Source organism: Zingiber officinale, chromosome 2B (assembly GCF_018446385.1).
Source record: "Zingiber officinale cultivar Zhangliang chromosome 2B, Zo_v1.1, whole genome shotgun sequence".
Classification (NCBI taxonomy): Eukaryota; Viridiplantae; Streptophyta; class Magnoliopsida; order Zingiberales; family Zingiberaceae; genus Zingiber; species Zingiber officinale.
In genome coordinates this window covers 5,026,278-5,050,638 of record NC_055989.1, presented here as the reverse complement: position 1 = coordinate 5,050,638, position 24,361 = coordinate 5,026,278, and the positions used below count along the sequence as shown (strand labels likewise).

The following is a 24,361-nucleotide window of genomic DNA, read 5'->3' as shown; positions in this document are numbered from 1 at the left end:
AATCTAATTAATTTTTTTTTACAATATAAAACTGGCAAATCATCTATTTTACTACAGTCAAACTAAATCCTAAACTCCAATTCTTAAATATATTGTAAGCTTTTAAGTAATTATAGAATAGTTTTTATATATTATCACAGCTAGTTGAATAGTTAGACACGAATATTGAAATAAGGGATATTTTGAAGATAAAACAGGTGGCTTTTGACTTTTTTTTTTTCAGAAGTAACAATGGGCAAGCGGATAAATACACAATTTAGTTATATAAAGAGGCAACAAATACAAGGAAAACATTGCATTAAAGTTAAAACTTTAGGCCGAGCGGCCTAATTACAAAAAGAGATGACATCCAGTCGAGTGGCCCAATTACAGAAACTACTCAATATAATCATAAAGGGTCTTGAGGATGTTATCCAAAAGAGTCACTTGATCGCCAGCCGGAATAGAAGCGGACTCGGAGAGAAGACCCTTCGACTTCATATAGGTCATGGTGCAAGCCTGCAACAGGAGCCTCCCGAGAAGGCCCTTCAACCGAGAAGCCTCCCGAATTGTAATAATTTTTTATATTCGAGGCGTTATTTAAAATTAACTCACATCAAAGGGGATCATTGGATAAATAAACAAGAACGGAGAGTGAATTAGACAAAACTTTATACATTAGGGACCTATTCGTTAAAATGCCCAAATATAACCCAATGAGCTGCAAGCCTGCAACAGGACCCTTTTCACGTTCCTTTGCGTCGTCACCGCCAAAATGAGATTTTTGAGCGCAGGATTGAAATCGTCTTCCTTGATCTCTGCGTTCCGCTCCGATTTCTCTTCCAGGCTCTACAGATCTCTGTCGAGCTGCGCCGTCGAGGTCGTTGAATCCGACTACGCGTCTGAAAGCGACGTCTGCTCTTGTTCACCAGCGCGGACAGTCGAAGAACTCACGGGCCGCCTCTTCTCCATCCTCGTCACGTGCCGGGATCCTTCGCACCTCCCCAAAGGCCGCCAGGTTCACGCCCAAGCCGTGGTCAATGGCGTCAGCGATTTCACTATGGGCGCTAGGCTTTTGGGTATGTATGTTCTCTGCCAAAGCCTCTTGGACGCCAAGGATTTGTTCTTTTCGCTCGACAAACGCTCGTCCTTACCGTGGAATTGGATGATCAGAGGGTTTACCATGACGGGCTGCTTTGAATTAGCTCTGCTGTTCTATTTCAAGATGTGGTTCGTCGGTGCCTATCCTGATAGGCATACGTTCCCTTATGTGATCAAGTCCGTTGCTTCTTTATCAGCTGTAGAGTCAGGTCGGTTGATTCATAGTACTATATGTTCAATGGGTCTCGAAACAAATATATTCATTGGTAGTTCCTTGATCAAGATGTACACGGAGAACAATGAGATTGGGACTGCAAGGGAGGTGTTTGATAGAATTCCCGAAAAGGACTGCATTTTGTGGAATGTCATGATTGATGGCTACATGAGAATCCATGATTCTGCGCATGCTATTTTGTTGTTTGATAGCATGAGGCTTGCAGGCACCAAGCTAAATTTTGTGACTTTCGCTTGCATCTTGTCTATCTGTGCCTCAAAAGGGATGCTGAAGCATGGAACTCAGCTTCATGGGCTTGCAGTTAAGTTTGGTGTGGAGTTGGAACCTTCAGTGGCAAACACATTGCTGGCATTGTACTCTAGATGCCGCTGCTTGATTGATGTGCAAAAATTGTTTGCTTTGATACCACAGATTGATTTGATCACTTGGAATGGGATGATCTCTGGGTATGTCCAGAGTGGGCTTGTTGATGAGGCTTTGGAACTGTTCTGTGAGATGCAAGCTGCAGGGATGAAACCAGATTGTATTACATTGGCAAGTTTGCTTCCCAGCTTTTCTGGTACTGCAGGAATGAAGCAGGGCAAAGAAATTCATGCACACATAATTAGGAACAATGTCCCAATGGATGCCTTCTTAAAAAGTGCACTGATTGATGTATACTTTAAATGCAAGAATTCAGTGATGGCAACGAAAGTTTTTGGTGCTACAGGAACAATGGATGTAGTAATTGGCAGTGCAATGATATCTGGTTATGTGCTTAACGGGATGAGTGGCGATGCTTTGAATATGTTTCGCAAATTACTAAAAACACAAATTAAGCCTAATCCAATCACCATAGCTAGCGTTTTACCAGCTTGCTCTTGCTTGGCTGTTTTAACTTTGGGGAAGGAGATACATGGCTACATTCTGAAGAATGCATATGAAGGTCAGATTTATGTAGCTAGCGCATTGATTGACATGTATACCAAATGTGGCAGGGTTGATCTTGGTTATCAAGTTTTCACCAAAATGTCAATTAGGGATGTTGTTGCATGGAACTCAATGATTGCAAGTTTTGCTCAAAATGGGCAACCAGAGGAAGCCATAACTCTTTTCCGTCAAATGGGAATAGATGGAATGAGATATGATTCTGTGTCCATATCTTCAGCCTTATCAGCATCTGCGAGTGTACCTGCATTACGCCATGGTAAAGAGATTCATGGTCATATGATGAGAAGCAATATTAGGTCAGACCTATTTGCTGAAAGTGCCTTGATAGATATGTATGCCAAGTGTGGGGATCTAAAAGCGGCTTGTCAAGTGTTTGATTCCATGACACATAAGAGCGAAGTATCATGGAATAGTATAATTGCTGCTTATGGGGCACATGGTCTTTTTGAAGATGCTATGTGTTTGTTTCATCATATGCAGGAAGCAGGATTTCTACCAGATCATATAACATTCCTTGCTTTGATATCCGCATGTGGCCATGCTGGTCGAGTTGAAGAAGGGATTCAGCTATTTCATTCTATGCAAGAGCAATATGGAATCATACCTCGCATGGAGCACTATGCTTGTATGGTCCATCTTTATGGGGGTGCTGGGCAGCTAAATAAAGCTCTAGAACTGATTAAGAGTATGCCATTTAAACCAGATGCTGGGATATGGGGCACAGTTCTTGGAGCTTGTAGGGTTAATGGGAATGTTGAACTAGCTGAGATTGCTTCAGAGCAACTCTCTGAGTTGGATCCTGAGAATTCTGGTTATTATGTGCTCATGTCAAACATACATGCTGTGGCTGGCAGGTGGGAGGGAGTAAGTAAAGCTCGAAGCTTGATGAAGGAAAGAAGGGTACAAAAAGTGCCAGGTTACAGCTGGATAGAAATAAGCAATGTCAGTCACACGTTTGTTGCCCATGACAAATGCCATCCAGATTGTGAACTCATCTACTCTACATTGAAGAATCTCCTTCTAGTGCTTAGGGAAGAGGGTTATGTTCCTAGACCAGACATAAATTTCCACCAAACATGGATACCTCAAACAGGTAAATGATTGCTGCTTATTCTACCCCAAAATTGGTTAAAGAAGACAGTAATAACAAATGTATATCCTCCCAAAATTGAAAAACATACATAGCACTTGTATATGTTGGCTATTGGCAAAGTTCAAGAGTTGTGCTGCTATGTTGTCATCTGTTTAAAAAAATGATTAAGGTCCTGCCAAGTTGAGATTCAGTTTTTGGGTCACTTATGTTTCATGTCATCCAATCTTCAACTCTGAATATATGATGTTAATTACTTAATTGCATTTTATGCCAGCAATACACATTTGAAATTAATGATTTATATATAGATGGCTGCTGAAATAAGTGAGTTTCTAAGTAGCAAAAGACATGCTTATTAGACTATCTATTCTCATTTTTAAATTGCTAATATCTTTCCTATTCACTTCTACATGAAGAGTATCTTTTATGACATTAGCACCAAACTACAGCATTTGTTCATGCTTAAACCTTGTGGAACCCATTAAGTATCTAAACATAAATAAAACCTAATATAGATTCTAGTCCAAGTAACTAATCAGCTAAACGTACAACATTGGTTAATTAAAGGCTTAGTAGATTTGAAAGTAACTCTAAAATGTAAAGCATAACTAGATAATATAAGTATGCTATTATTATAATAAGTAACCAATAAACCCATGACGGCACATCTTAAACACACGCTTGAAGTTCATCACACTCATGTTTCCGATTGCTATGGTTTTGCCACATCATATTATGATTAGTTAAGTCAGAGCTTCAGGACCTAATTTTATTTGTATTTTGTACCTTTGTCTATTCCAGTTTTGATTATACTAGTATGATTTTTGTATTGTCAACTGAGTTATATTGTTATATACATGAATTCAATTCAAATATCAAATTGTTCTTTGTGCAATATGTGAACTAGGTAAAGGAAAATGTGGAGTTGATCTCACTTAGAAGCTACATATGCTCTCGTCTAACACAAGATACTCATTCTAGAAAAAATAGGGACTCCTACTGACAACAATTAGCAGAGATGTTCTTGCCAGTATGGTATGTTATAATTTGAAATGTTTTCCATACTTCTTTAAGTTGTTTATATGATGTTTTAATTCAATTGATTAGAATACTATTATGTTCTTTTTTGTGGAAGTAAACAAATTTAAGAGAGAATAAATAAGGTTGGGCTAGTCCAAACCATGTTGTCCCAGCCTGAACTGAGCATGGGTGCAACTCGACTGAGATGATAATTGATACTAAAACCTGACTCCAGTTCCAAAATTTTAAACCTTGGTTAAAATGCTAAGTTTGCTAATGAATTGATATCATAACCAAAGTTTGTACAATTGGCATTTCCTAATAGGGTCAATTGCACAACTAAGTATGTAGTTACACCATAACCTTGGTCCACAATAACAATTAAATCAAAAAGCCAAGCGAGGGTGATGGTGTAGTGAACCACTTATAGCTAATTTCTGTGTGCTAGTCAAAGTGAATTTTTTACACAATGATTTTTAAACATGCTAAAACTCTTTACTAACAGTTATTTGCCCCTAATTTTAATAATAATATCTTTTAACAAAAATCTCATGACAAACTTCTCCATTCCACTGGTGCAAGAAGCCATGTAGCTAAAATCAGCATCATTAGACAGTAAATGCCTATTGTTTTCCTGTAGGTTGCCACTCATTGATTCCTGATGGTTTTTGAGCAATAAGGAATCTTATTTGCAAATTATGAGCAATACTCCCAGTGGCCATGGTTATACTCTCCAGTGTTTGCCCCAAGTGTGAAGGTAAGTCTTCTCTTCAGTTTTCTAATTTCATAACTTTTTTCTATATTCAACGACCAGTAATGATATGGAGGTTGAATGTTCTTACCATTGTAGTGATTTCCTAAGCGCACTCAAATGGTAGTGTTAGTTTAATTCCCTGAAAAGGTGGGGGGTTTGCTCACATGTCTTTTATTTAGAGAAATGATCATTCAGTTTCTTGATTTAGATGGATTTTAAGCAATCTAAGTGTAGACAATCATACACTTACCATAATGTTAGAGATTACTGCATTAGTCACTTTTTATTCAACGTACAGGTATCCTCATACAACAAATTGTGCATCATGGAATAAATCATATTTACAGTTTAAGAATCAAGCATTTTTTATGGTCAATTAAGATCATATTGATAAACAGTTCTGTGGCTAATGTCATAATAATAAGCCTCTTCTAGGGACTTCTTAATGTATTGGAAGATCCTTGGAGCTGTCTCCCAATGATTATTGGCATTGAGGCAAATAAATTAACTAATCACACTTGCAATAGATGGTTTACTCTCACGACAGGAAGACAATTCAACTTTTCAACTTAGTCTTATGTACTTAGATTAGATAATATCTCTCTTTGTCATGACGTCAATCTAACATTAGAATCTATAGGATTGCAATGTAGCTTACCTCTTAGCATACTAATTGACTCAAGCATAGCAACATCTGTGCTAAGGAATACTTTAGGTCACTTAGATCCTCAATTTGAAAGTGTTGATGAGATCCCTGTAAAACCATCATTAGTAATGAAGATATCATCTGCATAAACAATACAAAAGTATGTTTTCCAGACTAGGAGTTAAGATGAAACGTTTAGTGATATAATGCACCCGATCATCCAAAACTGAAGAGTTAAGCTTAATTTATCAAACTACAGCTTAAAAGATCACTTTAGCTCATACACGAATTTACGCACAAGAACAATCTCCTCATGAGTAATAAGATGAGACGCGTCTACTTAATTCCGTTCCGCACTGGATACTGATCTATCCTTGTCATTGTTTTGGACTTGCCACACAGGAAACTACTTGCAGACAGCCACTCAATCTGGATTCACATTCTGCATGAGTCAATAGAAGAAGAATTAGCAGGTAAAACAATCTACCAAAGAACTGGAGTAGCTTCATCAACATTCGATCAAACTCCACAAGGAAGTGAGTCGCTAACAAATTCCACCTAAATCCTAATGCCTCCTTTATGGTAATTTCATTAAGTTTTCCTATAAAGTTGGTGAATTGTGCAAAAAGTGTAACAATTATTTTGACGATGACTACTAGGGTTGTGCAAGCCAAGGCCTAATTTAGTTTACATGCCCCAGTTTCAAGCATCATCAAGTATAATAACAAGTTAACAAACTACAAGGACCAAAGTTTGAAGCTCAGTAAGGAGGCTCCAAGTGTGCATAATCTGAACTCCAGATTTATCCGGTAGGTAAATTAAGAGGGAAGACTATCTATCTGCAGGATTACTCGGACTAAGCTTGAATATCTAGATTATCAAAATACATATACTCTAGTTTATGTAGAATAGTGCATCATGCCTATTCCATGAAAGCCTTATTTTTCAACTTTTGGTGGAGAAGGCAACGTCACAAAGGTACTTTGTGAAGATGAAAAAGAAGACTGGTCAATCAACAAGTTGCATTCACATAAATATTTCTCAAGTAGATCGAAAAAAAAATGTAATATCAATGACTTGTTGCATTCTTATACTACACCATCCTCTATTTTTATAGCAAGTAGTAAAATTAAAACTCAGGCCTTGTTAAGGTTGAAGATAAGCTTGATCACCAGACACGATTATCCAAATATACTAGTTAATCACGATTATCACAAGTTAATCATCAAACAAAAAATATTAGCCACTCTCCAAGTTAAATTATATGCAAAAAACAAAAAAAGTTTAAGTCAAACAGTTTGATGTAACTGATATGTATAAACTAGATTCATTGTGATTTCACTTACCATGCCTCAATCTAATAAACCAACTTTTTGGCCCACAATTAAGATTAGAATGGGACATTATTAACTAAACACTAAAAAAATATTAATTAGTCAATCTAGTCTATGACATATATTAGTAAATCTTTGTGGGCCATTATGATCAATGTGCACGCATGGATATTACCACAAGTGCATATTTAAAATGCACAATTGAGTAATTTTATTTTATAATAATATTAAAATAAGCATATTTTTGAGTTAAATAAAAATAAATAAATTACTATTTTGATTTTTTTTTGACCAAAAATAGATAATACAATTTCACTTACTCATGCCATAATCCTTCAAATTACCTTACCTTGGATTTAGTGGATTTCCACTAAATATTATCAAGATTATTATTAGTTAAAAAATTTTCTTTCTTGGTGGTAAATGGGAAGTCTTCACTTTAGCGGTCTCTCAGGACAATCTCACATACTTAGAATAAGATAAATCATATAGATTTATTCAGTTTTAATCAAACGACTTTCCTAAACTAGGGACATAAGATAATCTAAAATAATATTTACACATTACAAAAATGAAATCATACAAACTCCACTACTTCTTACCTGATTTCTTATCATATTAAAATGTTCCTTATACATTATAAAAACTTATTTTGTACAATAAATATTCCCATGATTTTTCATTGTCAAATTACACGTTAATTGTGTAGTAAGCAATCAAGTTGGGCCAATTAAACTAAGACCCTCAAATTATAATTAGCCACGTTAAGTTTCTATCTCTCTTCCATTTCTTATTCCCTCAAATTTAAAAAGAAAATGAAAAAAAGAAGACCAGAAGGAAAGCGAGAGAGAAGAGAAGAAAGGAAGCGCAGTGCAGAGGACTCATCTTTGTCCATCTCAACTCAGCAGAGAGAAGGAGTAATGGGGAAGCCATCTCTCTCCCTTTCTCTCCATAAAGGCGTCTCCTTTTTGCATTTGTTGGTGCCATTTCTTTGTTCCAATTCATCTCGTGCTCCTTTTTGATTCGTGGAGCGAGTGGCCTCGCAGCTGCTTTTCCATTCCCTTCGTCGGCTCAGGGTGGTTTGTGGTAGAATTGGATTCAAAGGCGGTTCCTTTTGCGTCCTTGTCGTCCTCCCTTCGGCGTTTCCAGTTTCCAGTTTCCGGGGCTGAGGATTTCGCGGTGCGGGGAGATGGTAAGGAGATTTGAGGGGGAAGGTTCGGGTCCTCGGAACCCTAAACGCCCCTGTGATGATCCTCAACATACCGGCTATGCTGTCGCAGGTGATTTTTTTTGGCTGTTTGCCGCGTTCCTTCGTGGGCTCTGAGTGTGTTTGTTTGGTTGATTGTGGTTTATATTGAATATTGATCGTAGTTTGATGGTTTTGGCTGCTCGATGTCAGTTTTCCGGGGTGCGAGAGTCCTGATTAGTTTAATTGGAAGATTCTCACGGCGTAGCATCGATCGAAAGCTAAAATTGTGTCTTTTGTTCAAACTATTTTTGGACCGTAAAGAAATATTATTTGTTGTGTGTATCTACTTAGTCGAAGCGATGATGATTTCGACCGATGCCCTTAGGATCTTCAAGTTGATAGCTCTTAGCTACTTTACTTGTTTCTCAGTCCATTTTGTTGATCACTTGATTTACTTATTAATTCAGCATTTGCCATCTCTCTTATACTTTTTCCTTGTCTTGTAGATAACCCCCTGTTCGATGCCTCACAGTATGTATTCTTTGGAAAGGAAGATGCCGAGTTGGGAGGTTTGGAAGATGATGAAGGTGACAATTGTAGTTTTATTAGGATTGGTGATGAATACCATTTCCCTACTACTACAGACAGAGAGGGAGTTGTTCCTTCTGGAGCACAAAATGTAAATGAGGTACCTCAGTGTGATAGAACTCTACATTGTTCATACTTCCTTGTGTCACTGGAGTGTAAAATATTCTTTCTTCAGTAAATTGAACTTCTTTCTTCTCTACTCTTGCCACTGAAAGACAAACCTAAACATCTTTTTAACAAAATATATAGTTATTTATTTTACTACAACCAAAAACCTAATAGTCTTTGATGTTCACTTTCTCGTGCATGCTTATTAATTGATTTTTGACAGTACAATTAACAAACATGTCAAAAAAGAATCTGATACCTGCAAGGACCAAATGTAGCTATCAATTTGCTTAACATGTCTATGAAGATTGAATTGGCACATTGATTTTGAACTATTTGATGAACGAGTGATGTTCCACAAACATGCACTCTTTTTCTTTTACATAATAATTTATTTCATGGTGTTTTCTTTTCCGTTGGATTGTGTTGATTTCTCATAATCTTGCTGGTTTTGAAAAGGGAATGAATTTCTTTGCATGCAAGGGCTCTTGTGCTTCTTGTGCGGCATGTTTTTTGGCAACAACTCCGAATCATCTTTTGGTATGGTATGATAATATCACCATACACGATATTGCAGCTGCCAAATTACAATGTAGTGGGACATTTACATAGATTTGTCACCTTGAGTTTTAACTCAAGTTCAGCATAGACAATGCTTTTCTGTGTGATAGATTTCTATAGGACTAACTTTCCATACTTTTTCACTTATATTACAAAAACCATGAGAAGCCATGTTAGTCTCGACTGAGAGTCTGCTATAAAACATATTTCTGCACTTCTTGATTTACTTAGGATCAAATCTTATGATTCTTGTATCCATGGCTATATTAAACTTCACTTTAGTTCCCATGTGCACTCTTTCCTACATGTGGAAGATTCCCTTTTTGTCATTGAAAATTATTTAATCAAATATTTGGTTTAATCATTTTCCAAGTGAAAATTCTCATTGTTGGCCTTTTGTTCTATACGCAGGTTGAAGGGTTAGCTTATTTATCTGATAACGATGACCTTGCGAGCACTTTTGCAAAGGTTGGTTTACCTATCATAATTTTTTTACATTTCCTAGTTGTTTAATTGATGTATTTGTAAGATCATCAGGATAACCTATTGCTTACTGAAACACAAAATGTGTTTATGAAGAAATAGGAGATTTGTTTGACTTTTTCCTCCCTCCAAAACGACAGATAAAGAGTTAAAGTAAGATGTTCAGTTATCCGATAATGAATACTTGCAATTAGATTGACATGCTCAGCCATTCATTTTGTCATAAACACCATCCTGGTAGCTTAAGTGGCAAATCCAGAGACACCGGCCAAATACTACATTTTTCAGTAATGTATGATGATCATTGTATCACATTCTCCTTAGAATTGCATCCATTGGCTCATATTTTGCATTGAGTAAATCCTGTTTTATAAGTGCTCCTTGTGGATTTAGTGCATCTTTCATTAAATTTAGTATTATTTTTAGTTGCTATTTGAATAGTGTAAGCTAGCCCTTTGTCATGATTTTGTTCATGACTGTTATTCTATATTTACTTGCTAATCGATATTTTGCAATTTTTACAACAGTTAAACAGAGTGGTCAGTGGTCCAAGGACTCCTGGAGTTATTGGTGATAGAGGATCTTTTTCTAGAGAAAGTAAGTAGTTTCTCATTTCGCCTCAGTTGTTTCTTAGTGTCGGCTTAAGTTTATGATCCATTCGTTCTCCTTCATACGGAAAAAGTTTTGCATCTCTGTGGCTTTATCAACAATATTGTTGGTACTTGATCCCCTTTTTTGGGTTTTAGGTTCTTCTACTGCAGACTGGACACAGGATGAAGACTATTTAAACTGGATTGATCAGCGAATATTAGATGCTGAAAATGTTCAGGAGGGCAAGAGATGGCGGTCACAACCACGACCGCCATCGTCTCAGCTTTCTTTATCAAAACCATTGTACAGAGCTTCATCAGATCCTCAGCAGCCACATTATCAACAAACCTTTCAGCCGCAGCAGAGGCAGCAATACGCTCAGGAATCAACCCCTCCAGCCAGCTCACTTTTCACTTCCTATGATCCTCATGGCGAACCATCTCAGTCGTTCTCAAATCTTACAAAGCATTTAAGCATTCCCTCTGCTAATACTGGAGTACATTTCCTTGGCCCGACTCTTGCCTCCTACACTGATCCTCAGCAACTCTTGGGAAGATCGGTTAGTGGATTGCACTATGCTCATGACATTGCCCGCGGAGTAGCTCATAATCCTACTACGAGCAGTTGGGCAAGGGACTATTTGCTGAATCATACTGGTCTATTTTCAGGTGACGATCTGTCTCCTAACATGCTTCGGCATCAATTGTCTCTGCCGAGCAATTTGGTAGCTTCACAGATATTATTGCAGCATCAACAACATAGATTGTCACAACTCCAGCCATACCATCTCTGTTTCTCTCACTCGCAGGCTAATTTGTTTCACTCTCATGGTTCCCCTTCGCAAATGAGGAACAAGCTTGATCTAGATATCGGAGTGCCTGGTTCAAGAGACAATAGACACAGAGCATCACTAAAAGGAAAGCGCCATTTTCAATTTTCACATGAGTCTTCTGATACTGGAAACATGAAGGTCGATAACAGGCGGCCACAGATTAGATCAAAGTACATGACATCTGAAGAAATAGAAAGCATTTTGAAGATGCAAAATGCAGCAAGCCGCAACAACGATCCATACACAACTGATTATTATCACCAGGCTTGTCTTGCAAAGAAATCAACTGGAAGGCCGAAATGCAATTTCTGTCCAAGAAGCCTAAAAGATTTGCCTTCTCGATCGCGTGGCAGTAGTGAATCACATGCTCATCTTCAGGTTGATGCAGTCAGGGAGGTTCCACTCTCTTCAGTTCACCGACCTCATCCTCTTCTTGAAGTTGACATGCCTTCCTCGAAGTCTTCCATGAAATCCCTGGAGCAGGAGCCACTTGTAGCTGCTAGAATCACCATTGAAGATGGTATCTCCCTTCTCCTTGATGTAGATGATATCGATCGGCTTTTACAGTTCAATCCTCCACAAGATGGCGGTCTACAACTGCGGCGGAGGAGACAGATTTCTCTGGATGGACTTGCAGCAACACTTAATCTTGTTGATCCACTGGGACCTAGTGGAGCTGGTTATTCTGGTCTCAATCCAAAGGATGACATTGTCTGTCTTCACATAATCTCTCTTGCCAAGGGCCGGAAACTCATATCACGTTATCTTCAACTTCTCGACCCCAGAAGTAACCTCACGCGAGTAGTCTGCATGGTTGTTTTCCGGCACTTGAGATTCATATTCGGTGGACAGTCATCCGACTCCAGTTCATCAGAGACAATAGAAAATCTAGCACAGACTGTTTCCTTATGTGTGCACAATATGGACTTAAGTGCACTCAGCGCTTGCCTTGCTGCCGCGGTCTGTTCAACTGAACAACCGCCTCTTCGCCCCATTGGAAGCGCATCCGGTGACGGAGCCACCATCGTCGTGAAATCTGTTCTTGACCGGGCAACTCATCTTCTGTCGGACCGTCAAGCTGCAGGCTCTTACAGCATATCTAAGTGGAATTTTTGGCGGGAATCATTCGACGCTTTCTTCAGGCTTCTGACTGAGTACTGCCGGCGTAAATACGACAACATTCAGCAAATGTTACGCGACGAGGCATCAAAAGATGCTATCCCTGTCTCTGAGGCAACTATAGCAATGAGGAGGGAGATGCCTGTCGATCTGTTACGGTCGAGCCTTCCTCATACGAGTGAGCACCAGCAGAAGGATTTGATCGAGTTTGCTGAGAAATTGATGCCTGTTATGGCTTTTAGAGATCTTCAATGAACTGAACGATGCACAAATCCAAGTGTCCAAGCTGTCTGACTAATGCACTTCTAATTCATCAATTAGGTAAATATTAAATATCACGAATAAATTTGCCTATTCATGAGCTTTCCATGGGTATCTAGTATTAATTTTTTTTTAAAAAAAAAGAATATAATATTTAAGCTAAAGAGAGTAAACCTTTGATCAGTCATGATGGACGTCTTTAAAATAACCACCTACCTAAGAAAAAGCTTCAACAAAACAATCAACCTAGGGAACTGAGGACTAAAGACTAAGGTGACGTTTGATTTTCTCCTAAGAATCAGAATGAGCATCATAGTATTATGGAATGGGAATGCATCATAGTATTATGGAATGGGAATGAGTATGAGTTTGAATATCATTCCTAAAAATAATATTTGATTAGTTGAATATTTTCAATCGGAATGAACTTAAATTTTCTTTTTTATCCTTAGAAAAAAATAAGAGAAAATATTAAATGAAAGATAAAGTTGAATGTGAAAGGAATATATGATGAGAGAGAAAGTATGATGAGAGAGAAAATGTGATGGAAAAAATGAAAAGAGAAAATGTAATGAGAGAAAATGAGGAGAGAGAACGTGATAGGAGAGATTGAGAAGAAAATAAATATAATGAGAGAGAAAGTGTGTTGAGAGAGAGAGATGGAAAAAATGAAGAGAGAGAAAGTGTGATAAGAGAAAATGAGAGATTGAGAAGAGAAAGTATGATGAGAAAATGTAATGAGAGAGAAAGTGTGATGGGAAAAAATAAAGAGAGAAAGTGTGATGAGAGAAAATGAGGAGAGAGTGTGTGATAGAAAAAAATGAAAAAAGAGAAAGTGTGATGAGAGAAAATATGGAGAGAGAGTATGGTAAAAGAGATTGAGAAAAGAAAAAGTATGATGAGAGATAAAGTATTATGGAAAAATGAAGAGAAAATGAAGAGAGAGAAAATAATGAGAGAGTGTGTGTATGTGATGAGAGAGAATACAGAGAGAAAATGATAAAGAATGTGTGATGAGAGAGGATGAGAGAAAATGAGGAGAGAGAGAGTGATGGAAGAGAATGAAGAGAGAAAGAGAAAGTGTGATGAGATAAAATATGGAAAGAGAGTATGGTCAAAGATATTGAAGAGAGAGAAACAATGATAAAAGAAAAGTATAATGAAAAAATGAGGAGAGAATGAAGAGAGAAAATAATAAGAGTGTGTGATAAAAGAGAATACAAAGAAAAAATGATAGAGAATATGTGATGAGAGAGAAATAGAGAGAGAAAATATGATGAGAAAATGAGGAGGGAGAAAGTATGATGAGAGAACAAGGAGAGAGAGTGAAATGAAAAAAAAAATTAAACAAATATACTAAAGAAATTTTCGTCCAAAACTTAATTTTTATTCTTATTTCATCAAAATCCAAAGAAAAGAATGAGTTTCATCCATGCCCAAATTTTTATATTTCATTCCAAAATCTTGATTTCATTTCCATCAACTAAACATAAAATTTGAGAATAAACTCATTCTCTTATTCCCAAACCTCTAAATCAAACGCCACCTAAATCTTAATCTAATATTTCCACATGTAAATAATATATTACTATGTGAGAACCCCATAACATCTAATATTATTTTTATTATTATTATTTTCACTTCCTTTAACCTAAATACTATATCTATAAAAAAAATTATAGATGCTTACTAAAATAAAATAGGACACAACAGAGAGCACTTTCTTTCGATAATCCAATAAACATAATGATATCAGAGTATTTGTTGTGTTTCTTCTGATTTGTTCTACAAAACTTGAATTTGAGAGTAAAACTGCATGGCACTTACCTGATAAAAAGAAACCTAAATCACCATCAACCTACAGATGTTTGAGTTAAAGAAACATTATTTAACATACTTTTACGATTATATATCTTCGTTCAACCAAGCACAAGGCAGTGGCAATCCTTTCGAAGAACCTATTGCAGCAGTACAGGCACTGCAAAATGAATCGAAAGTGGAATTCCAGACTTGAACAAACCCTTTGAGTTGAAGATTAGATGCGATAGCTAGTGCAACTTGTGTCGATAAGTACTGGGGAGAAGAATGAATCCGTGACAAGTTGATCCCATGAGTAACAAAGATAGTGTTACTGCTGACCTAATCGGAACTCATGAAAGACCTTCCGGGCCAACCACTGTCGCTGTCATCCTTCTTTGAGCCTCCACCAAAGCTGCCAAAGCTGCCAGGTCGAGCAGATCCAGAACTGCCGAAGCGCCCTGAACCAGAGCTGCCCCCGCCAAAACCACCAGAACGGCCAAAACTTGAACCACCAGAGTCCTCGAAATTGCTAGAGCGCCTTGAGCCAGAGTCACTGGAACCTCCAAATCGACCGAAACTGGAGCCCCCAAAACTGCCAGAACGTCCCGATCCAGAGTCGCCAAAACCTCCGGATCGACCAAAACTGGAACCACCAAAGGAACCAAAACGATCTGATCCTGAGTCATCAAAACTGTCTGAACGTCCACCAGAACCACGAGAACGACCATAAGAACCACCAGTGCTTCCACCACGACCAAAGCCTGAACCACCCATCCGACCACCACCTCCATAAGAATCAAAACGTCCACCACCCATGCTTCTGAAGTCTTCTCCTGCACCCTCAACTGTAATTCTTGGAAGCTGAAATAAAAAAAAAATAATAACAAAAATGGATGAAGTCACGATAACTAAACAAAACAAATTTAAGCAAATAAAGACATTTAGGGGCTTAACTCCAAACACAAAAAAAACAAAAATAGGCAGAAGTATTCATAAGTAGCTATCAAGATACTAACTAGATGCAATAAGCATTGAAAATACATTGTGCTACAAGCAAAGAAAAAGAGGGGAAGGTAAAGAAGAGAAGCAATTCACAACCATACTGAATTGTGTGTCCCTAAAAAACCAGGAAGAAAGCCCCAAGGAAAAGAACAAAAGAAAATAGGCAATATTAAATTTTAAAAAAAAGCTACAATGGGTCTAAAGACTAACACAAAAGTATACTTCTTTTCAAGATTTTCCTCTCTATGTTTTAACCTTAACAAAATTAATCATGATTCTTAATATTTGTACATAGGAAATTTCAAATAAGTTTAAAGATCAGAGTGCAAGTAATAACATACCTCAACAAACCTGCACCCAATCTCTTGTTCAACACCTCTAACTAGACGATTTTGCTCATTCGTGTGTATGAGAATTGCACTGCCTTTTTTGCCTGCTCGCCCAGTTCGACCAGATCTATGAACAAATAACTCAGTTGTGTTTGGCATCTCATAGTGTATCACCTAACCAAAGAAAAAAAACAACAAATCAAGAAAAATTTTAGTATGCTTCTCCATAATCAAATACACTACAAAAGTAAAAAAAAACAACTAGACTAAGGGAAGAGAAAGAAGAATTGTCATCACCAAGCCATGTAAAGAATCCACCAATTGAAACTCTATATGACGCTATATAATTACTTATTCAAACAAATCACTTTTATTACTACTAGCCTTTTCCTTATAAAATTCATCAGCATCCTTTGAACATTTCCATGGTAATTCAATTTATTTTCTCACATTTTATCATCAACTGGGGCTATACCTATTTACTTCTGAATAATAGTATAGTAGCAGTATGTTTTATTTTATCTTTCACAATAATTACACACATCATCTTATATTCTCATCTCTATTGCATTAGCTTTTTTGTCTTTCCTAATTGCTTAACACTTTAATCTATAAATAAGATGACATGGATCAACTGTGTCTGTGGAAAGGGTCCTAGCCATTACAAAATTATGTGGAGTACAGGAGGAAGGAAGAAAGAGAAACTGTGGCCTCACTCTCAGAGGTAGCCATCACAATCAGATGAATTCCACTAGTAACAGTGGGAAAGAACACTAGGCACACATTATTTAAGATACTAAATCAATTTAGCAATACAATGATATGAGCAATTATAAAATCAAAGATCAATGATCAGCAATATTGTAGTAGATAAATCGCACAAACATCTGGAATATCATAAACAAAAATAACACAATATGAAGAGATATATCAAACTTATTAGCCTATGTATGACATTCCTGAAGATGTTCCCTCTAGCAACCATACTATCATCTTCATGCAGCTGTAAAGCAATATAATTAATATTATTAAAATTAATGAAAAATATTATTTATTCCTAAAATTTCAGCTTACACCTTCCACTCTAAAAGATTTTAGCTATTCTTAGAATCAACTGGTCATTTTTGAACAATGCCCGTAACATCTTTTTTCCTCACTTTATCATTATTAGAACTACATCAAATTTATCTTAAATGTTACTATTTTATTTTAACTTTTATGGTATCTCCACATATTCATCTTAACACTCTCATCTCTACTCATTTGACTTTTTGTATGTATTGTTTTCTATCCAATCACCACTCTCGTCCATAAGGCGCATAGTATGACAATTTTATAAAATTTTCCATCTAGAAAGGATATAACAATCATGCATGATTCCAAAAGCTCTCCTCCATTTAGACCAATCATCTTAATCCAAGTAATTATCTCTTAATCAATACCCTCTTAATGCTGAATAATATATGTCCTAACCAAGATACCTAAACAATTTAAGAATACAAGGATTACATGTCCATTCATCATTAATTATTTCATAAATGCTTTTCTTAAATTGCATTTCATATATTTAATTTTTATTCTACAACAACACCAATCAAGCCTTTATTCCACTAAGTGGAATTGGCTATATGGATACTCCTATGCCATTGGGTTTGGATCCATACATAATATTTGCCTATGTTTTTATTCTACTTATATTAAAATCAGATAATGCAAGCTTCAAATTTAATGGAATTGTCTCATTAAATAACACATCATTTTGTTGCAAATAACATCCACCAAGGAGGCTTATCTTCAGCATAATTAGCTAACTCATCTAGTATTAATATGAAAAGGTAGGAGCTTAAAACTGTCCCTTGAAGTAAAACTATAACTATAGAAAGATATGTCACACTCCCAGAAACTTTTAACACCAAGAATGACAATATCCCAATAACATCTATGGCATTAATAAACAATAAGATAATTCTTTTCTCCTCAAAGATCCCCCACAATAGTTGTTTACAAATTTAAGCATATTTTAAAATAAATAAATTCCTATGCAAATCCTTTCTATATTTTTCCATTATCAAATAAATAGAAATTGTAGTTGATCTTCAGATGATATAATTAAATTGATTTTCAGAAATTAATTCAAATCACTCATTTTACTCTTTCCTAGGATTTCATAAATAGATACTAAAAACTATTCTTCAGATGTCTTCTTAATTCACAAAATTTTAGCAAACAATTCAATTATCTAAATTATTCCTAGACACTTTACTCTAAACGGCAATAGGTATATCATCTAGCCCCACAATTTTACATGCCTTTATTTTATTTACAACTTATTTAACCTCACTTGATTACTATAAAGAACAAATTTACAATTCCATCTTCAGAACCTTTTAGTCTCCAAAATCAAATTATTTGTAAAGTTTTCATTACATAGTTTATAAGAATAATTATCCTTAGTTGCATTAAAATCAATGAGAACCTTTTTATGCATCTACCATTGCCTAAGTCTCTACATTTCCTTTCTGTAGCTTTTGCAATTCAATTAATATCCTTCTCCTAACTTTTAATTCCTAAACTATCACAGAACTTTTACTATACTTTAAACTTTTGCAATTTTAATAATTTTTTATCACCTTGAATTTAGCTATTCCATAGATATTTAAATTATCATTATTTCTGAAAGTTTGCATGTCTTAAACTATGACTTCTTTAACCTAAATAGCTTATGAAGCCACCAACTCTTCTTATATGCTTTAGCTCTACCTCTAGACTATCCAAGAACAGGTCTAGTGGCCTTATTGTGAAGACAGTTTGTGGGACATGTTCTCATGGTATGGAAAATCTAACATATGCAAAAATTTCAAGAAGATCAAACATTAGGGAATGGGCATGCTTTCTTAATAAGAGCATAGTAACATGCGAACAAGAAAAAGTGCAGACCAAATCAACATTTGGTATATCCAAACCACGAGCAGCAACGTCAGTAGCAATCAGAATATTAAAGCGACCATCACGAAATCCAGCTAGTGTCCTTTCTCTCTGATTTTGTGCAATATCACCGTGGAGCGCCTCACAAGGGAGGCTCCGCCCCATACCATAAGCTAACCTATCTGCATCACGTTTTGTTTGAGTGAATACTATGCATTTACCTCCTTTTGCATGTTCCTACAAGGAAATCAAGATGTTATTTACAATTGAACCAAAATAATTCAAATACTAATTAAACTTTAAATGTAGCAATATTGATAAGTTGATTTATAGCTTACTTTAATTAGTGGGACAAGAATTGATGATTTTGAATAATTATCCGTAACAATAGAATAGAGTGTTATTCCTTCTGCTAACTTCTGATCAGAGTCACCAACCTACAGATAAAAAATATACCAAATGAAACATTTTATGTCAATACAACTAAAAGCAATATAAATCATAGTTATAAAATCCAGCAGACATTTTGCTATATTTTAGACATAAAAAATGCTGCAGACAAACTGGGTCATTCTTGTATTTGATGATAAGGGGATATCCCAACTACCAGCCTCTCTCTAAAGCATCCTATAGTAAACTTAGCTTGTACTATCATAAATTTCTATAACAGCCTACTTCTATGAAATATTTAGATTGCTTTGAGGTCATTTAGGATGCATTTCATTCAAATTTCACTTCTTTAAGAGACCTCTAACTTCGTGCAGACCCTTCAAACAAAAATAGTGTCAGAAATTTACTTGTACAGAAAATTAGAATAAAGACCATAAACATGCAAAAGAAGACGAACCTGGATGCACCTACAAAGGTATTCATACTAGTCAAAAGAGAGACAAATATTGATATTGCCTCAAAGAAAATCAACTAACAACCAAAAAGAATACATCTTGATTTGTAGTTGAACTGTTAAACTCACAAGGTCAATGTTAACAGGATTGTTTAGAAACTTTTGTGTGAGTTTCCGAATCCAAGGGGGCATAGTTGCAGAGAACATCAAAGTTTGATGCTTTGATGGCATCCTTTCCAAAATTTTCTCAACATCTTCAGCAAATCCAACATTAAGCATTTGGTCAGCTTCATCAAGTACAACAAATTGAATCTCTGACAAATTCAAGGCGCCTCTATTCAGCAAATCAATAACTCGTCCAGGAGTGCCCACTACAGCATCAACACCATAATTAAGTGCTTTCATCTGTTGGTTAATTGGAGAGCCTCCATAGACACACAGTGTGTCCAAAGTGGAAGATTCTCGAAACTCTTTCTCAACTTGTCGAGCAAGCTCTCTGGTTGGTGCAAGCACTATGGCCAAAGGGTTTCTTCCACGACTACAAAAATAGAACACAACATAGAATCAGACATGGCAGTCGAAGTAGTGATGTTTGTAAAATCAGGGAAAAAAATCAGATCACATATGCAATAAAATATTTGCATGCATAGAACCATGAATAAACTGAGAATCTACCATCTTGGATTATGAACCTACCCATGCTTGGCCTGGAATTGTATAATTTTATCCATGATTGGAATTCCAAAAGCAAGAGTTTTCCCTGTGCCTGTCTTTGCACGGCCAATCATATCTCTCCCTTGCATCGCAGGTTCAAGAACAGCTCTCTAATCAAATATCCAAAGAAAAATATAAAATAGATGTAACAATGGGAACACTGCTCAATTTTAATAGCAAACAAATAAACATGAAAAGTAAGAAAACAAGTAAAATTCTTCAAATAGCAGGAGCAGTATAACTAATAAAATTTTGCATCTTTGTACATGAGCTCAACAAGACATTGGCTGATAGAGCATATTCACACGTATCATGATTTATCAGGCCAAAATTGTTCTATGAAACTCTAGAACCATGTGTCACATAATTTTATTATGATCACAGTTAAAAAGCTACTTTCTTTAATGAATATGTAATTGTCACACTTAATTTTACACAATAGTGTAGAGTACGACCAACATAGATAAATATCATAATTTAGAAAAAATGCTTGGTAAATCGAGGTTCAAGTAATTTCACCAACATATGATTCATCATTTTATGCATAAGTACACAAATTACAATATTTTCTTATCATAAATTCCATCTTGCTCAATTCAAAATATATATACATATTCTAGAATCTAAAAGCATATTTTCCCAAGGTATAAGCTTCTCTTTTCAAATTGGCAAAGCAATTTTTATCTAGATTAATGTAATAGAATCAGAGAGACGTGAATTTAGAAATCATATAATCCTTGAATTTCTCATTTGAATAAATTGTTATAATGAATCTTACTATGCAGCATGCTACAACATATCAAACTTTGTTTTGTTCATTAGAATACACTTATAATAGAATCTTACTATGCAGCATGCTACAACATATCAAACTTTGTTTTGTTTATTAGAATACACTTATAATAATCCTTGGTTTACTAATTAAGCTAGTAAAATACTGTATATTAGTATTAAAACTAGTGTTCACATGTCAGACAAAATAACACTAGACATTTAATAATATATTTACCTTGTGCAAAGTAAACTGTATTGTACAATATTCCACAAAATACGAGTAAGAAGGGTTCTTTCAAAATAAAAATACATTAACCACAAAAAAAAGGTTCTATTCGACAAAATATCATTGTGTGAGATGAATGGTAACAAAACCACATATTAATTAAATAAGCATCTCATGACATCAATAAAGAACTATGACAAAAATAGTGCATTGATATGATAGTAAGACACAAAAATAAAACAGTGTCTTGATTAACGTAGAAAACTAAGTCAAACAAAGGTCGTTTCAGAAAATTAATTTTGCAAATTCAAAAGCTCTCAATGCCCACTTTACATATCAGGGTTTAAGAACCAATCTTCTTTTTTTTTTTGCTAAATTAGGCTTTTCTCATCCAGGCATGGGCTGAATCATGGAAATTTTGAGTACTTCCAGAAAACATTTGACTATACATGAACAAGACAATAAGTGTAATTAAACAAATGATTAGTCAACCACATTCTACAAGCAAAAAAGAAAAGCAACAAAAAAAAGGTACTAGAACGAATCATTAGAAACCACTGTTATTTAAAAATGGAAAGCGTGATACCTGTATAGGGAATAGTGCCGTGATCCCTTTTTTTGCAAGTTGAGAAACGATGTCCTGTGCAATTCCCAGCTTGTTGATCTCCAGCCCTTCCTCCCCACTCTTTGAAGCACTCTTCTCTTTCTTTTCTTCATAATAGTCATCAAAGGCGTACTCAGCACAGGCGATGTCAGTGGCCCTGAAGCCTAGCGGGCGCAACGAATGGAACTCCCTGCGGCCGACATCACAAAAGCCAAACTTTTGAGATCTGCAGCACCCAAATAAGGGGCTTCCGTTTACGATCTCAGAATCCCAGGGAGCCCCCGCAGGTTTCGGTGGCTGGACACGGGGCGCCGCCGGAGAGACAAGAGCAGCAAGGGCTCGACGCGACGCTAAGATGGCAGTCGAGCCGGACCTACGTAACAAGAAGCTCATCGCCTTTGATTAAAAACCCTCTCCGAACACGGGAAGATGTCGATGGGAGGCAAGATCGTAGCACAGCGCGACTAGGGTTTTGGTGGGCGATGACTCGAGGAGGACTCGCAAAACCCTCGCTGTGAGAGCGAATATGAAGAAGCAGAGATATTTATAGGGAAAGGGTTTTAGATCAAGTATGAATGTCAATTCACCAAACAGAATAATAGTGCGCTTCCATTGGCTGCAAGGATTTAGGGTTTAGGCTAAATATTCTGTACCAATGAAATCGAACGTCCGTGTCGCAGCGGGTCGATTTTAGGTTGCCAACCAGATCCGAAATGGTGAAATATTAGACCCAAATCCGACGCCGTGGGACCGGACTTTGCATAGGCGGCCCAAAACAAGCTACGGGCCGTGCCGAAGAGGATCCATCTGAGAAGGTGGATACTTACTTAAAATAGCAAGATTTGGCTGGAAAAGTGCATTTTTGAAATGATTTTTTTTTAAAAAAATACTTTTTATATTTCTATTAAAAAACGATCTTCTGTTTTTTTAATATTATAATAAAATGAAAACATACAAATTCACTTAGCTCTTGTTTACTTGGGTTGACCGATTTAAAAATCAAGGAAAGTTTCCCTTAGAGAAAATTTTTCAATGTTTACTTCGTGAGAAAGGATGGATTAATCATTTTTTTCGTTGTTTACTTCTTATCAAATAATGGACGGATGGATTCTTAAATTCATCGGCGAATCATTTTTTGTGTTTTTTTTAACCTCCCAAAATCGGGCGGAAAGCCCACGTCCATCCTCCTCACACATGTTGGCAACATCTCTGCCACCGCCCTCCTCGTTGTCTTCTCTTCTAAGCCTTTTCTCTCCCCTCATATTTTTGTCCGCCTCTAACCAATCCAACCTACATTTCCTTCCTTCGCTCCTCCCTCCGTGTCACCGTCACCAACACCTTCACGTCTTGCGCTCATAGGTGATTTGCCCGCGAGTAGGCGGGCGACCTCACGAGCAGGTGAGCGACCTCACGAACGGCCAAGCAGTCTTGTGCTCGCGCCATGAGCAAGTGAGTAGGCGGGCATCCTCACGCTCGCAGGTGACTCGCCCACGAGCAGGTGGCCGACCTCGCGCTCACCCGCAAGCAAGCAAGCTAGTTGATCGCAAGTTGGTAGGCAGGCTCACGCTTGCTCGCGAGTAGGCAGACGTGAGCAGGTAGGCGATCAAGAGTAGGCGGACGTCCGAGGTGCTTGCCTGCGAGCAGGCGGTGGTCGGGGGAGCTCGCCCGCAAGCAGACGGCTAGGGTTGTAAATGAACCAAGCGTTCGTGAATAAACTTGGTGTTCGGCTTGATAAGAGCTTGTTTATGTTCGTTTAATATACATAAGATTAATTAAACAAACAAGCTTGAACAACTCGTTAAGCTAAACAAACAAGCTTGAATACATATGTGTTCAACTCGTTAACGTTCGTGAATAATGTTCATAAACAACGTTCGTGAACAATGTTAACGAATCATATTTATTAATAAAACTCTTTTTAATATGCTAAATAAACAATAAAATAAATAAAAAAATTTAAATTATCAAACTTAATAACCAATCAAACAATTAAAAGTTTCAAACAATCAAACAAACTTGAATTGAGAGCTTGATAAAATCTAAACGAGCCAACCTCGAACCAAGCTCAAGCCAACCTCGAACCAAGCTCAAGCCAAGCTCGAACCAAGCTCAAGCCAAGCTTGAATTGAGAGCTTGATAAAATCTAAACGAACCAAACTCGAACCAAACTCAAGCCAAGCTTGAACCAAGCTCAAGCCAAGCTTGAATTGAGAGCTTGATAACATGTAAACGAACCAAGTTTAAGCCAAGCTTCAAATAAGCTCAACCTCATAAAAAATAAATCAAGCTAAACTTGAATTGAGAGCTTGATAAAATCTA

The 24,361-nt window shown here is 36.6% G+C and overlaps 3 protein-coding genes across 5 annotated transcripts; 2 read left to right on the top strand and 1 right to left on the bottom strand.

Moving 5' to 3' along the window:
* The first annotated feature begins 710 nt into the window (after positions 1-710).
* Positions 711-7,182, top strand: LOC122045156 (pentatricopeptide repeat-containing protein At4g21300). Of its 2 annotated transcripts, none has more exons than XM_042605256.1 (5): positions 711-3,338; positions 4,246-4,373; positions 4,999-5,115; positions 6,161-6,294; positions 6,418-7,182. In XM_042605256.1, the coding sequence occupies exons 1-2, from the start codon at positions 755-757 to the stop codon at positions 4,275-4,277; spliced, it is 2,616 nt and encodes an 871-aa protein (XP_042461190.1). In that variant the 5' UTR covers positions 711-754; the 3' UTR covers positions 4,278-4,373; positions 4,999-5,115; positions 6,161-6,294; positions 6,418-7,182. The 2 variants fall into 2 exon arrangements, with proteins under 2 accessions (XP_042461190.1, XP_042461189.1); XM_042605255.1 differs by having other exon boundaries at positions 6,161-6,340; positions 6,418-7,180.
* A 568-nt stretch (positions 7,183-7,750) lies between these two features.
* LOC122045157 (protein PAT1 homolog 1-like) lies at positions 7,751-12,917 on the top strand. 2 transcript variants are annotated; one of them, XM_042605258.1, is made up of 5 exons: positions 7,751-8,372; positions 8,814-8,969; positions 9,950-10,006; positions 10,549-10,618; positions 10,768-12,917. In XM_042605258.1, the coding sequence occupies exons 1-5, from the start codon at positions 8,340-8,342 to the stop codon at positions 12,816-12,818; spliced, it is 2,367 nt and encodes a 788-aa protein (XP_042461192.1). In that variant the 5' UTR covers positions 7,751-8,339; the 3' UTR covers positions 12,819-12,917. The 2 variants fall into 2 exon arrangements, with proteins under 2 accessions (XP_042461192.1, XP_042461191.1); XM_042605257.1 differs by having other exon boundaries at positions 7,753-8,372; positions 8,788-8,969.
* A 1,607-nt stretch (positions 12,918-14,524) lies between these two features.
* LOC122045154 (DEAD-box ATP-dependent RNA helicase 9-like) lies at positions 14,525-22,558 on the bottom strand. Its single transcript, XM_042605254.1, has 7 exons — positions 22,025-22,558; positions 20,421-20,548; positions 19,854-20,262; positions 19,219-19,317; positions 18,893-19,117; positions 15,968-16,129; positions 14,525-15,485 (listed from the first exon to the last, which is right to left on the bottom strand). Exons 1-7 carry the CDS (start codon positions 22,433-22,435, stop codon positions 14,964-14,966), a joined length of 1,956 nt encoding a protein of 651 aa, XP_042461188.1. The 5' UTR covers positions 22,436-22,558; the 3' UTR covers positions 14,525-14,963.
* Positions 22,559-24,361: the final 1,803 nt, after the last annotated feature.

Excerpts from the sequence above, each read along its gene's own strand:
- LOC122045156 (XM_042605256.1), top strand. The coding sequence starts at position 755 with ATGAGATTTTTGAGCGCAGGATTGAAATCGTCTTCCTTGATCTCTGCG. Across the intron at positions 3,339-4,245 it reads AACATGGATACCTCAAACAG|GTAAAGGAAAATGTGGAGTT; the intron begins GTAAATGATTGC and ends TATGTGAACTAG.
- LOC122045157 (XM_042605257.1), top strand. The coding sequence starts at position 8,282 with ATGGTAAGGAGATTTGAGGGGGAAGGTTCGGGTCCTCGGAACCCTAAA. Across the intron at positions 8,373-8,787 it reads TACCGGCTATGCTGTCGCAG|ATAACCCCCTGTTCGATGCC; the intron begins GTGATTTTTTTT and ends CTTGTCTTGTAG. Across the intron at positions 10,619-10,767 it reads AGGATCTTTTTCTAGAGAAA|GTTCTTCTACTGCAGACTGG; the intron begins GTAAGTAGTTTC and ends TTTGGGTTTTAG.
- LOC122045154 (XM_042605254.1), bottom strand. The coding sequence starts at position 22,435 with ATGAGCTTCTTGTTACGTAGGTCCGGCTCGACTGCCATCTTAGCGTCG. Across the intron at positions 20,549-22,024 it reads CGGCACTATTCCCTATACAG|AGAGCTGTTCTTGAACCTGC; the intron begins GTATCACGCTTT and ends ATATTTGATTAG. Across the intron at positions 16,130-18,892 it reads ATATACCAAATGTTGATTTG|GTGATACACTATGAGATGCC; the intron begins GTCTGCACTTTT and ends TTCTTTGGTTAG.